The following is a 12,318-nucleotide window of genomic DNA, read 5'->3' on the forward strand; positions in this document are numbered from 1 at the left end:
AAGTTAAGTATTATGACTGATATTTTTAAAATTCTCTCTTCTCTGTTCTGCAGCATTATCAGAACTTCCAACTGCTTGGAGCCTGGTGCCTCTTAAACAGCCTGTATCTGATTCTTAACCTGAGCCCGACAGCGTTGGCAGATAAAGGAAAAGAGAAGGATCCCCTGGCTGCTTTGCGTGTCCGTGATATTGCAAGTCGCACCAAGGATGGCGCAGGGTCACCTAAACTTGGTCCTGGCAAAGGGTATTTTTAAATCTTAATAAAGACAATTTTAGTTCAGTAGGTATGCTTATGCATAAAAGGTCATTTGTGTGCATTAATGTTTTGCCTTTTTCTGTTTTGATCTTTTTTGTTTTCCCTCTCAAGACACCAAGGCTTTGGGGTTTTGTCTGTTATCCTGGCCAACCATGCAATCAAACTTTTGACTTCACTTTTCCAGGATCTGCAGGTTGAAGCTCTGCACAGAGTAAGTGAAGCAACAAAAAAACGTGGCTGCATTAAAACAAAACTGCCATTGTAGCCATACTGTACTTGCCACCGCTATCGCTGGTTTCAGATGTCACAATCGTTTGTAGGTTTAAACCCTCTACTGTAAAATTGAATTAAATACTAATGTAGCTAGTTACATTCAAGCCTTCATCTCTTGTTTGAGGAACCAAAAGAATTTTTTTTTTTAAATTACTGTACCTCAGTTAAATCTTCATGGCTTCATATTTAGTATAAGTTCCTTGTTGTTTTACAAGATTGCATGTTTATTTAAAATTAGACGCACAGATTTGAAAGTTGTTGTATTTTTTGTTTGTTTGTTTGGGTTTGTTTTGGTTTTTTTTTTTGGTTTTTTTTGGTTTTTTTAGCATTTTAATTCTTTGTTACCCTTTCAGGGTAGGAAATGAATTCAATTAATAAAAAATTCAAAAGCATCCAAGTATGCTTCAGTAATTACTGAAAGTATTTTGTGTTCCTTAAAAGCCGTTTCCCCCCTTCTGCCAAATCTAAAGGGTTGGGCAAGTGATGGACCACCGGCTGAGCTCAACATCATGGCACAGAGCACTTCCAGCCAGAGGGTTCAAAGACTCATTGACTCTGTTCCCTTGACAAATCTGCTCTTCACACTTCTCTCCACCTCCTACAAAAAGGTGCTGTCAGTTGTATTTGTAATTTGCATTTGCAGTTATGCTGTTTTATTGATTTGAACATTAATTGTGATATTGTGATACAAAAGAAACAAGCAACAGATTTTGTCTGGTTCATTTTTATCTTTGTAGTTTATCCTTTTTTATCCCTTACAAAATTAGTGGATGTCTAGATGATTATTTATTGAAACCAGCCATTTTCAAATGTAGGTATACTGCAGCTGACTTCTCGGGTGAATCCTGGAAACTTTCTGTGTCCCAACCAAACTTTTAAACGTTGACTTTTATTTCATTTATCTGCTGTTAGGCTTGTGTTCTCCAGCGTCAGAGAAAGGGCTCAGTCAGCAGTGATGCCAGTGCTTCTACAGATTCAAACACCTACTATGAGGATGATTTCAGCAGTACAGAGGAGGACAGCAGCCAGGGTATTTATTTTCTTTGGATTCAAACAATTGTTTGTTACATAAAGTATGCATTTACATAGCAGCTCAGTTATGCAAATAAAGAGACATACTGCTCCCTGTGTGCTGCAGACAGTTTTTTCTTAAATCCTGGGTTTGGGAATGCAGATGATACTCTCAACAATTCAGACATTGTTATGCTACTCCTGGATTGATTAATAAAAAAGCAACAACTTAAAAAATACAGACAATCCACTGAAAAACAGGGGATTACATTAGCATGACCATATGTATCTATATTGTAATTATGAAGCACTCTACTTTTGCAATTAATATATACAAAAATGCAATTTATTAAAATATATTGATAATTTAGGGTCAAACTTTCTTGCATTTATGGACAATTAAAAACAAAGATGTTGTCATCTAGCTTTAAAGGTAAAGGGGAGACACATGAACTCACCATTTAAGGACTCAATTCTGTTTTAACATGGTGACCAAGAAGTGTTGTTTCATTCCTACAAGGTATGCTTCAGGTTTCTCTGCATCACAGTGGGGATTCAATTGGTGAAAGTAAAGTCACATATATTTTTACACATTTCCATTTGATCTGAGTTTCTGTCAGTGCTGAGCTGGATAAGATAACAAATGCAGTATTTTCAGTATTTGGGAACATTTTTAAATTGGTTTAATTGAAGGAGTGAAACAAGTGTGCTGTCAGTGGTTAAGTCAGTGAGGTAATGACAGCAGTGCGAAGGGTAAACTCATACATACGCTCACAGTGATGTGATTTAAAAAAATTTTGTCCATCACAATAATACCAGTGTAGTTGACAGTGTCTACTATTTCAGCAGAGAGAAGACAGGAGAAGACAAGTGCAGCTTGTGTCTCAGGTTAGCAGTTTTCTGTCCTCAGGTCAAAGACTTGGTGTCCGCTGTCCTAAATTCATTTTTGTTATTGTATGTCTCACAATTTAGACTCTGAGCCTTGATCCTAACGGCCTAGAAAATGATAAAGCCACAGATGAAGTCTTTGACAAAATACTCCCTGTTATCAGAGTTTCTCTGCCTTATAATTCATATGAACTAAATTAAACTTGTTTTATCAAAGAGGTTCATCTGTGGCTTGTTGTTTTAAAGAATAATACCAGTGGTGTTGATATGTGGGATATTATTTAAACTATTAACTACTGAAGCTTTCATTAAAACTAGTTAATTATCTGAATAATTACACTAACAGTTACTGACAGAAGTCATAAAACATTTCTCAGTGATTTATTTTAAGAGCTTTACCTCTATTACTTTATCATCCTTTTGTCTTCCAGTTTCTGCCTCTTTCCTTTTTCAACAGCGACTCCAAAGAAAGAAGTTTGTTATAAGATAGCTGCTAATAGTAATGCTTTAAAAGTATAACATTTATTGCTGGCCTAATGACTTTTCAGGTCGTGGTTGAAATTAAAATTAAACAATTTTCAGTATGGTAGAAAATTATTTTTGAAATTGGCTGTGATACTACAAAATGATAAAATCCATTTTACCCCCGACTCTTGAATCTATTTTAACACAAATGAGGATAAAATTGTTAGAAAACTTATTTAAAAAAAAAAAAGTGAAAAACTCTTGATGCAAAAATAATCAAGACCCACATCAAAGCAGTGGTATCATTCTTAAATACAATAAATTCAAGTTGTGCTTAATGAGCTTAAACACGCAATGCTACATCTTGCTGTCACCTGAAAAGTTCATTTTTGTATGTTGCATGCAGATGTGAATATCAAATTATTGTGATATTCTTTTGAAACACTAAAGTTGTCTTGTTTTTGTATTTGAAAACTTTCAGTGTAGTTGAGTGATATCACCTTTTTAAAGAATATGAATGTTTTGTGCATGGTAAGTGCACAGAGCACAATGAATCAATGAAATTTGTGGCTATAAATTTAAAAACATTATGGGGAAGGATCCAGAGCTAATATAGATGGTACACCCATGTAAACTAAACCAGGCAGTACCATCTCTCTAGATTGGTGCTATTAATTTGTCTCCTAGCTAGAGCTGGTTGGTGTCAGACACCTATTAGTGTTCACTGAAACCAGCCAGGTCAATGCTGCTCTGTTAGGAATTTTTTTTTTTTCCTCCATAGCTAAGCAGAAGAGTTTTACAAAGATGAATGCGTCTTATTCTATTCATGAACTAATTTTTTCCTCCAAGGCAGGGTCTAGGAGAGACTGGTCAAATTTGTAATTTGTTTTGTTAACTTAAACGCACATTCTCCAAAAAGTTGCTTCTGTTCATCTGGACCTAGCGTTTTGTGGGAGAAACGTTTCGTCACTCATCCAAGTGACTTCTTCAGTCTCAGCTGACTGCAGGTTTCCCCAATCTTATAAACAGTGCATTTGCATAATGACTGAAACCAGCCCACTGAAGGAACAATGGGCTGGGAGGTCAGTTCCTTAATCTTAATTATGCAAATTCTCATAACCATTGATCAACAACCACTGACCAAAACCCACTGATCAAAGACCACTGATTAATGGCCATGAGTACCATTCACAGACAGTTGGGGAATGGCTGCAATCACAGCATTGTAAGATATACCCTTAGGCCCCCTCCTCGATTCAGAGATGGTCTTTCCCTTTTCACCTAAATGGCCTCCTTGACTCCACTCTCAAACCAGCGTTCCTCCCTGTCCAGGATGTGTACATCCTCATCATTGAAAGAGTGTCCACTGGCCTATAGGTGTAAATAGACTGCAGAGTCCTGGCCTGACGAGGTAGCTCTTCTGTGTTGTGCCATCCGCTTTGCCAGAGGTTGTTTGGTTTCCCCGATGTATAAATCCTGGCAATCCTCCTGGCACTTAACAGCGTACACTATGTTACTCTGTTTGTGTTGGGGGACCCGATCCTTGGGCTGGACCAGTTTTTGGCGCAGCGTGTTTTGGGGTTTGAAAGCCACAGAGACCCGGTGTTTAGAAAAAATGCATCTCAACTGCTCCGATACTGCTGACACATATGAGATCACTACAGGTTTTCCCTTGGGCAGCGGTTGTCCTTCTCTCCTGGATCGACTGGCACTTTCTTTAGGTGCCTTTCCAGCTTTGACGTCCAGCTGGGATAACCACATTTACTTAGGGCCTTTTTGATGTGATGTTCTTCTGCCTCCCTGGCCGCTGTGTCTGTGGGGATGGTGTTCGCTCTGTGTTGTAGCGTCCTAATGACACCCAGTTTGTGCTCCAGCGGATGATGAGTCAAACCTTAAATACTGATCCGTATGTGTAGGTTTACGGTAAACGTCAGCTTTTAGATGTCCCCCATTCCTGATGGAAATCTCACAGTCTATGAAGGCTAACCTGCCACTCTTCATATCCTCCCTGGTGAATTTGATGTGTCGGTCCACCGAGTTAATGTGATCCGTGAAATGTGGTACGTCCTGAGATTTGATTTTCACCCAGTTGTCATCCACATATCTGAACCAATGGCTTGGTGATGTTCCAGGGTAGGATAGCAAAGCCCTCTTTTCCACTTCTTCCATGTACAAATTGGCCACGATGGGTGAAACTGGGGAGCCCATGGCACTCCCATGTTTCTGCCTGTAGAATTGACCCTTGTATGTTAAGTAGGTGGAATGAAGACACAGTTCCAAAAGCAAACACACTTGGTCGATGCTGAGATCCTGGCCCTGAGGTTGGAGTCATCCAGTAATCTCTTACGGACTACCTCCAATGCTTCCGTGACTGGGATGCAAGTGAAGAGAGATGTAACGTCGCAGGGCGTGGCTCAAGAGTTGGGAGTTCGCCTTGTAATCGGAAGGTTGCCGGTTCGAGCCCCGGCTTGGACAGTCTCGGCCGTTGTGTCCTTGGGCAAGACACTCCACCCTGCCTACTGGTGGTGGTCAGAGGGCCCGGTGGCGCCAGTGTCCGGCAGCCTCGCCTCTGTCAGTGCGCCCCAGGGCGCACTGACAGAGGCGAGGGTGGCTGTGGCTACAGTGTAGCTTACCATCACCAGTGTGTGAATGGGTGGATGACTGGATGTGTAAAGCGCTTTGGGGTCCTTAGGGACTAGTAAAGCGCTATACAAATACAGGCCATTTACCATGGTTTCATCTGCCTCCATAATGACATCTCTCACCTTCTCAACAAAATCCAGGGTGTTCTGGATGTGGTGTTCAGAACTGCCCACCAGCGGGTTGAGGATCGAAGCCAGAAACTTGGAGATGTTATAGGTGACCGAGTTGATCATGCAGACAATCGGTCTTAAAGGTGCACCCTGTTTATTTATTCTGAAGAAGTCACTTGGATGAGTGACGAAACGTTTCTCCCACAAAACGCTACGTCCAGATGAACAGAATCAACTTTTTGGAGATTTACTTCCCTGGATGATTGAGAATGCATCAAGACGTTAAACGCACATTGACAAAGTGGAATGAAAACCCAGTGGGGACTATTATGAGCAATGCCGTGGCTATTCTGAACCTTAGTGGAACCTTGTGACATCTGTTAGTTGTGGTTTGTCCTTGACAAGCATGCTGTATCAATAAATAAGAGCCACGAACTTGACAGCAGTGCACTTAAAAAAAGAAGATTGATTGCATTTGTCATCAACAGATCACATCTGTTTACATATCCTACAAGGAATAACATAGCTGTCACCTGAGTTAAATCAGATGGCGAGTAAGGAAGCCATAGAGACTCTAACTTTCTTTGTGGTTAAGCTGAAAGCGTTGGACTGAAACTATTATCAATAGGTCTTAAAAACCTGCTTTCAAAGAAATTACTCCTGTATCGTACTGCAGGCTGAGCACACAGAATCAAAATGCCTGTGAAACAATTTTTCAGTGTAGAAAATGTCATGGCTCAGCAGGTGAGGGAAGCAGTTGAGCTTGAGTTGGCGACCTATTAGAAACACAAGATTTAAATGAGTTTTTTCCCCTCATATTTAAATTCAATGTTTGTTATATAGGTGCTTTTTTTTTCTAAATTCTTACTGTGAATTTTTATTTGGTAGAATATGAATTTTTCAAGCTATCACTGTAAATTAATGTACAGTATTATGTAGTTCTAGGCTGTGTGACAGTCAGTCTTATATTTTTGCACCAAAACATTTAAAGAGAAGTGTGCACATTTTATATTTTATCATATTTTTGACCGACTGACATGTTGATTGTAGCAGTGTTTTCTGCAGAAGGTGTAATAATGCATCCTCACGCTCTGTTCAGCACATTCAGATTCTAAGCAATCTGAGAATAACGTGTGCTTTATGTTCAGCTAATTCTAGCATTGTTTCTTATTTTTGCTAGAAACACACAAGAATGTATAAAATGTGTAAAAATTCTAATGCAGCACAACTTGGAGCTCATAATAATATAAATTAATTTAAAGGAATGATTGTGGCTTTCCTCTCCACCATCTATGGTAGCTGACAAACTGCAGCATGTCTTTTGTTACTAGCAGATTTACTTCCACTTTGGATTGCACTTGTCTTATACAAAGATAAAAATATAAATCAATACAAATTAATATGTTCATGTATTCTCAGTGACAGCAATGAAAAGTGCATGTCTTTGAAGATAAATTGTGTAACATCCTTATGTAGATATTCATCAAGAGGGAACTGGTTATTGTTTGCTTCTTACTGCAGTCTTTGGATCTTGTTCACCACCTTCACTGTGTTGTACACTCACTGGCCACTTTATTAGTTACGTCTTGCTAGTAATAAGTTGAAAATTTCCTCATTGTTTGTGACATGGAAACAGCAACTTGCTAAAAATTTTAGTCCATATTGACATGGCATCATATAATTCCACATAACATTTTCATGCCTGGCTACACGTTTTACTGCTTCTTTGCAGGGTAGTAATGTTTTGTTTGTTTGTTTTAAAGCAACTGGCAAACAACATGACATTGTTGTCAGGCAGCATATTTTTAAGATCATGACAATTCCAAGTACACAGGGGCTCATAGTGTGGTTAAAAGAAGGCCATTATACCACCACAAAAGGACCAAATGGTCAATAAATACACTGCGAGCACACTAGCAAATTGGCCATGGGGAGAGGATGGTGTTACTCAAGTTAACCTAAAGCAGTCAACCTCGGGGTAATACTGAAATGCGTTTTAAGTTCTACCGTGTGAGCGGTTGAAGTTTGTTTAAACAAATGGTAACTGATGGCCAGTGTCCAGTGAGTGTAGTTGCCATGAACTATTGTGAAGCTTTGTTTTCCTTTTATTGGTGACACCACTGCTACATCACAAATACTTTCATGAATGTGTGAGCATTTTACCTCAAGATGTTTATGTAAATAATTAACTATTCTTTACAGATGATGACAGTGAACCTATCCTGGGGCTTTGGTTTGAAGAGACAATTTCACCAAGCAAGGACAAAGTGGCTCCTCCACCCCCTCCCCCTCCACCACCTTTGGAGACTTCTCCCAGACTGAAGAGCCCCAGCAAGCAAAATCCAAGCGAGAACGGCAACATTTTAGCTGGCCGTAAAGATCCCGAACTGGTGAAGACAACATATAGATTGTTGCTGTTACAATGCATACAATACTTCTTCTTTTTTTTCTTTTTTAATAGGGCTTATGACATTGTATCATCTCAAATCTTTGTTTCTGCAGTTCCTCAGCTTAGCATCCAGTATTCTGAATTTCATCACCACCTCGATGCTAAAATCCAGAAACAACTTTATCCGTAACTACCTGAGTGTGTCTCTCACAGAACAACACATGGCTACGCTTGCCAGTATCATCAAAGATGTGGACAAGGATATCAAAGGTATGCTTAACAAAAAAAACCCAAAACAAACAAAAAAAATTGCAGTTATTCAAATATAAGAATATTTACCTAAATTCATAATAATTTGCTTTGCAGCCCTGCAGACTTGAGTATTTTGACAACAGTGAACATCTATAGTTATGCGTTGTTGTTTCTTTTACCCCACAGGGTCTTCAGATGAAGTCTTTTCTTTAGCACTGTATCACTTCAACCACACCCTAGTGACCTCAGATCTTCCCTCCCCAGCATTGCAGGTAAGAGGTTTTGCTTTGCTTTCGTTTCTTTGCCACTATATGAAAAAATCTTTTAACAACTACTTTCTACAACAAACTTAAAATTGATTTTTTTTTTTTATTATCTCAATTCTCATATTGTTTCTCTTAACTATTTGCAGAGCACCCTTTTACAGCAATTAGGTGTTGCACCCTTTTCGGAGGGTCCATGGCCTCTGTACATTCACCCTCAATCATTATCAGTGCTCTCCAGACTTCTCCTCATATGGCAGCACAAAGCTACTCTGCAGGGAGAACCGGATGTTCCTGAGTGTATGAAAGTTTGGGAAAGGTAGAAAAATTCAGTTTTTCTTATCTGAATATTTATTATTATGATCAAATTGTTTAAATGCCTTGACGCTGCAATCGAACTTAGATAGTATGGTTGTTGGCATTTATGAAAAAAAATGGTGGTGGCTTGGTGGGGGCGACTTGTATAAATATCCAATATTGTAGTCAATAACAATGGAATTATTGTTTGCAAAAACATCACAGTTGTAGTCTAGCTTAGTCTTCCATACATTTCTCTTTAATCTGGAATTTTTTTCCTTTTTGCTGCCTGTACTTTCTCAGATTTTTGGGAACCTTAAAGCAACACGCCATCCAGGGTTCTATTCATGGCGAAGATGACCTTAATGTGGAACACCTCCAGCTGCTGCTGCTCCTTTTCCACAATCTGTCAGAGCGTGGTCGTCGATCAGTCCTCACCTTAGTCACACAGGCTATTACAGAGGTGGCACAGAGCAGAGACTCCCAGCTGAAAGCTGTGCCCCTCAATTTGGCCCGCCTGTTGCTGGTTTTTGACTACCTGCTGCGCCACTACTCCAAGGCTCCTTTATATCTTTTTGAACAGGTTAATGCTTTCTTTCAAATTGTTATTTATATGGTAAATTGAACAATAAAGCTTTTTCTTTTTTCTTTTCTTTGTTATTTGATTTCCATTCATTAGGTAAAATATCGTCCTGCAAGTGCATTAATCTGGGTTCAGAGTAACATAAAGATGTCATTATGATTGTAATATAAGGCTAGTTTAGTATAAAACATACCAAGTCCTATACCTAGTAAATTTTTGCTAAACATTCTAATAACACAGTATTGTGTTTGGGACTCAATAACAGTGTTTACTCTGTGTGCTATAAATAGGTGCAGTACAACCTTCTTACCCCACCATCTACTGGGGCAAGTTCTGTTCAGGAAGGTGGAAAACGCAGCAACATCCCACTTTACTATGGATTCAAAGAGGTGGAGGAGAACTGGGCTAAACACTGTTCGACAGGTAAACCCAAATATTTTTTTTAACTAAATTTCAGTTTAATCTGTTTGTAGTATATGAAAATTGAATTTTATCTTTGATTAAATGCAACTGTTTTAGATTCCAATGTCCAGCCCAAGTTCTACTGCGTTCTGTCTCCTGAGGTGTCTGAAGATGATATCAGCAGACTAGATAGCAAGGTGAGGCATGGACTCTGTTTTATGTGGTCTTAAATGAATTTTTGACAATACAGTTTAAATGTGTCTTAAAACATGCTTTTTATTTTATTTTTTTGTATATAAATACTAGGGGTGCAACAATACTCGTATCGGTATTGAACCGTTCGATACAGTGCTTTCGGTTCAGTACGCATATGTATCGAACAATACAAAATTTTTTCTTTATTTTATCAACTTTTCTTCTGACGATGCTGTCTGTGTTGAGAACTCAGTGAATCTGCGTTCGACTACTCCTCCTAGGCTGCACTGTCGAGCGCAGATCCGCTGAGCACAGCGCAAGCTAGCAAGACAGCTAAGCTCGTTGCAACATGGCAACTGCCTCAACGCTAGCCGAATTTTAACCTCCCCCACCCTCATTCAGATCTGGCGTTTGGAACTAGTTTGGTTTTCATGTGAAGTATGACCCTGATGGTAAGCGCGTCATGGACAAAAGTAAAACAGTATGTCGGATGTGCCACGCAATGCTCAATTACATTGGTGGGAACTAGTGCGTGCGTTAGCTCGTTAACGTGTTGACGCCATCCAGCCCCACACACGGGGCGATCCGCGGTAACTCATTAATGGAGATTTGCCGCGTTATGGCGTTAATGTCATTTTAACGAGATTAACGCTGACAGCACTAGTGGGAACACAATGAATTTGACTGCACATTTGCGCCGACATCATCCTAGTGCAAAGACAAGTGGAAGCAGACAAAAACAACAAGCACGCATGCTACAAACTTTACCCGAGTCATTTAGACAGCCGTTAGCACATGATTCTCCTTATGGGGACCTGATATGTTTAATATGCTGCTGAGAATATAGCCCAGAAGAAGCGTATAGTATAGCTTTTATTTTGGAAAGAGCCATTTCTCTGTAATAAACTCTCATTTCCAAAGATGAGTGATTTCTTGATCAGATAGATTTCTTTTTTAATTATTTTGTTGTTTCTGCAACAGTAAATTTAAAAACTGTACTTTTGAGTTAAAATATATATTTATAATTTTAATAAATGACAAATTAAAAAGGCATGAACATCTTTTGCATCGAAAAAACATCGAACCGTGACACCAAAGTATCGAACCGAACCGTGAATTTTGTGTATCGTTGCACCCCTAGTAAATACCAGTATTTCTGTTTTTAATCACAATATTTTATCACAATATTAAAATTATTGCCATGCCTAACTGTTAAACATGTCCTCATAGGTCTTTCCAAAGCTTTTTAATGGAGCAGTGAAATATGATGAGCTGTATATATGGCTCATCTCACTCCTGGCTGCAGGCTCTCAGTTTGACACAGCAAGAAGACAAGAGAACAAGTCCATCACTCCTATGGTGAGAGCACCAAATGAAGAAATAGAACAGCTGAAATAAGCCCACTGAGCATATGGCTTTAGTGGTTTATCTAAAAAGCATTAAACACCCACGTGCTGCAGGGCTTGTGTTTTGGTGCGTCTTTCTGGTTAACTTAGAAATTGATCTGCAAACAGAAACGTGATATAAAAACCCTTTCTATAATGATGCAGTCCTTTTTCTAATTGTTCACTGCTACTGTTGACTTCAGTGACTGGTTTAGTTGGTTCAGGTGATAGAGGAAAATGCATATTACATTTTTGAAAATAGACCAATAAGAATAAAACAAAATAAACAAGAATAAGCCACATTGGAAATGTTTATCTGCAATTCTAGAGACAAAAAAAAATGATAAACACATGCTAACAATATTGGCCAAAAACAAAGTTAATATCATCACTGCAGTAAGGCAGGACCTACAATAAATGTTATTCTAAACTGCTATATGTTGTGTAAGTAATTTGAAGAGCTAAGCTTCAGTTTCTGAAACATTAGAGACTTGTATACATAATGATACTAGCTTAATGGCAGCAAACTGTTGGGCCCCATACAGGAGGCCTGCTCCCTTCAGTACTACTTCCTGATACTGTGGAGGATCCTTGGCGTTTTACCACCTTCCAAAGGCTTCATGGAGCAGCTAAAGACTGGCTGCAGTGACCCCAGTGAGAGCGACATCCTACACACACTGCGATGGTCATCACGTCTCCGCGTAGCTACGTATGTAAACTGGATCAAGGTCAGTTGATGCTTGAAAGTCCTACAAATGTATTATCAGTGTGATGGGTTTGTTGTTGTTGGTCAAACCTTAGAATAATGTACTTGATTAATTCATAGGGGGGGGGGGTCTGGAAATTGTTTGCTTTTTCAGAAAAATTTATATTTTGTATTATTTCTGCAATTTCAAGTCTTTGATG

The 12,318-nt window shown here is 39.0% G+C and overlaps 1 protein-coding gene across 8 annotated transcripts in view; it reads left to right on the forward strand.

Annotated features, from left to right (window-relative positions):
- The window catches only part of ubr4 (ubiquitin protein ligase E3 component n-recognin 4), a 56,755-nt gene that overhangs the window by 5,228 nt on the left and 39,209 nt on the right, over window positions 1-12,318 (forward strand). For 4 of the 8 annotated variants that reach the window (XM_023152315.2, XM_023152317.2, XM_012919885.3 and 1 more), the window contains exons 11-24: window positions 54-244; window positions 368-467; window positions 1,000-1,137; window positions 1,442-1,559; window positions 2,387-2,428; window positions 7,849-8,036; window positions 8,149-8,305; window positions 8,474-8,559; window positions 8,700-8,869; window positions 9,151-9,430; window positions 9,721-9,853; window positions 9,950-10,029; window positions 11,258-11,386; window positions 11,958-12,140. In XM_023152315.2, the coding sequence (XP_023008083.1) occupies window positions 54-244; window positions 368-467; window positions 1,000-1,137; window positions 1,442-1,559; window positions 2,387-2,428; window positions 7,849-8,036; window positions 8,149-8,305; window positions 8,474-8,559; window positions 8,700-8,869; window positions 9,151-9,430; window positions 9,721-9,853; window positions 9,950-10,029; window positions 11,258-11,386; window positions 11,958-12,140 (1,995 nt within the window). The remainder of the gene's footprint in view (window positions 1-53; window positions 245-367; window positions 468-999; window positions 1,138-1,441; window positions 1,560-2,386; window positions 2,429-7,848; window positions 8,037-8,148; window positions 8,306-8,473; window positions 8,560-8,699; window positions 8,870-9,150; window positions 9,431-9,720; window positions 9,854-9,949; window positions 10,030-11,257; window positions 11,387-11,957; window positions 12,141-12,318) is intronic. The other 4 variants (XM_023152318.2, XM_012919886.3, XM_012919887.3 and 1 more) reach the window with 2 other exon arrangements.

Source organism: Maylandia zebra, linkage group LG20 (assembly GCF_041146795.1).
Source record: "Maylandia zebra isolate NMK-2024a linkage group LG20, Mzebra_GT3a, whole genome shotgun sequence".
Lineage (NCBI taxonomy): Eukaryota > Metazoa > Chordata > Actinopteri > Cichliformes > Cichlidae > Maylandia > Maylandia zebra.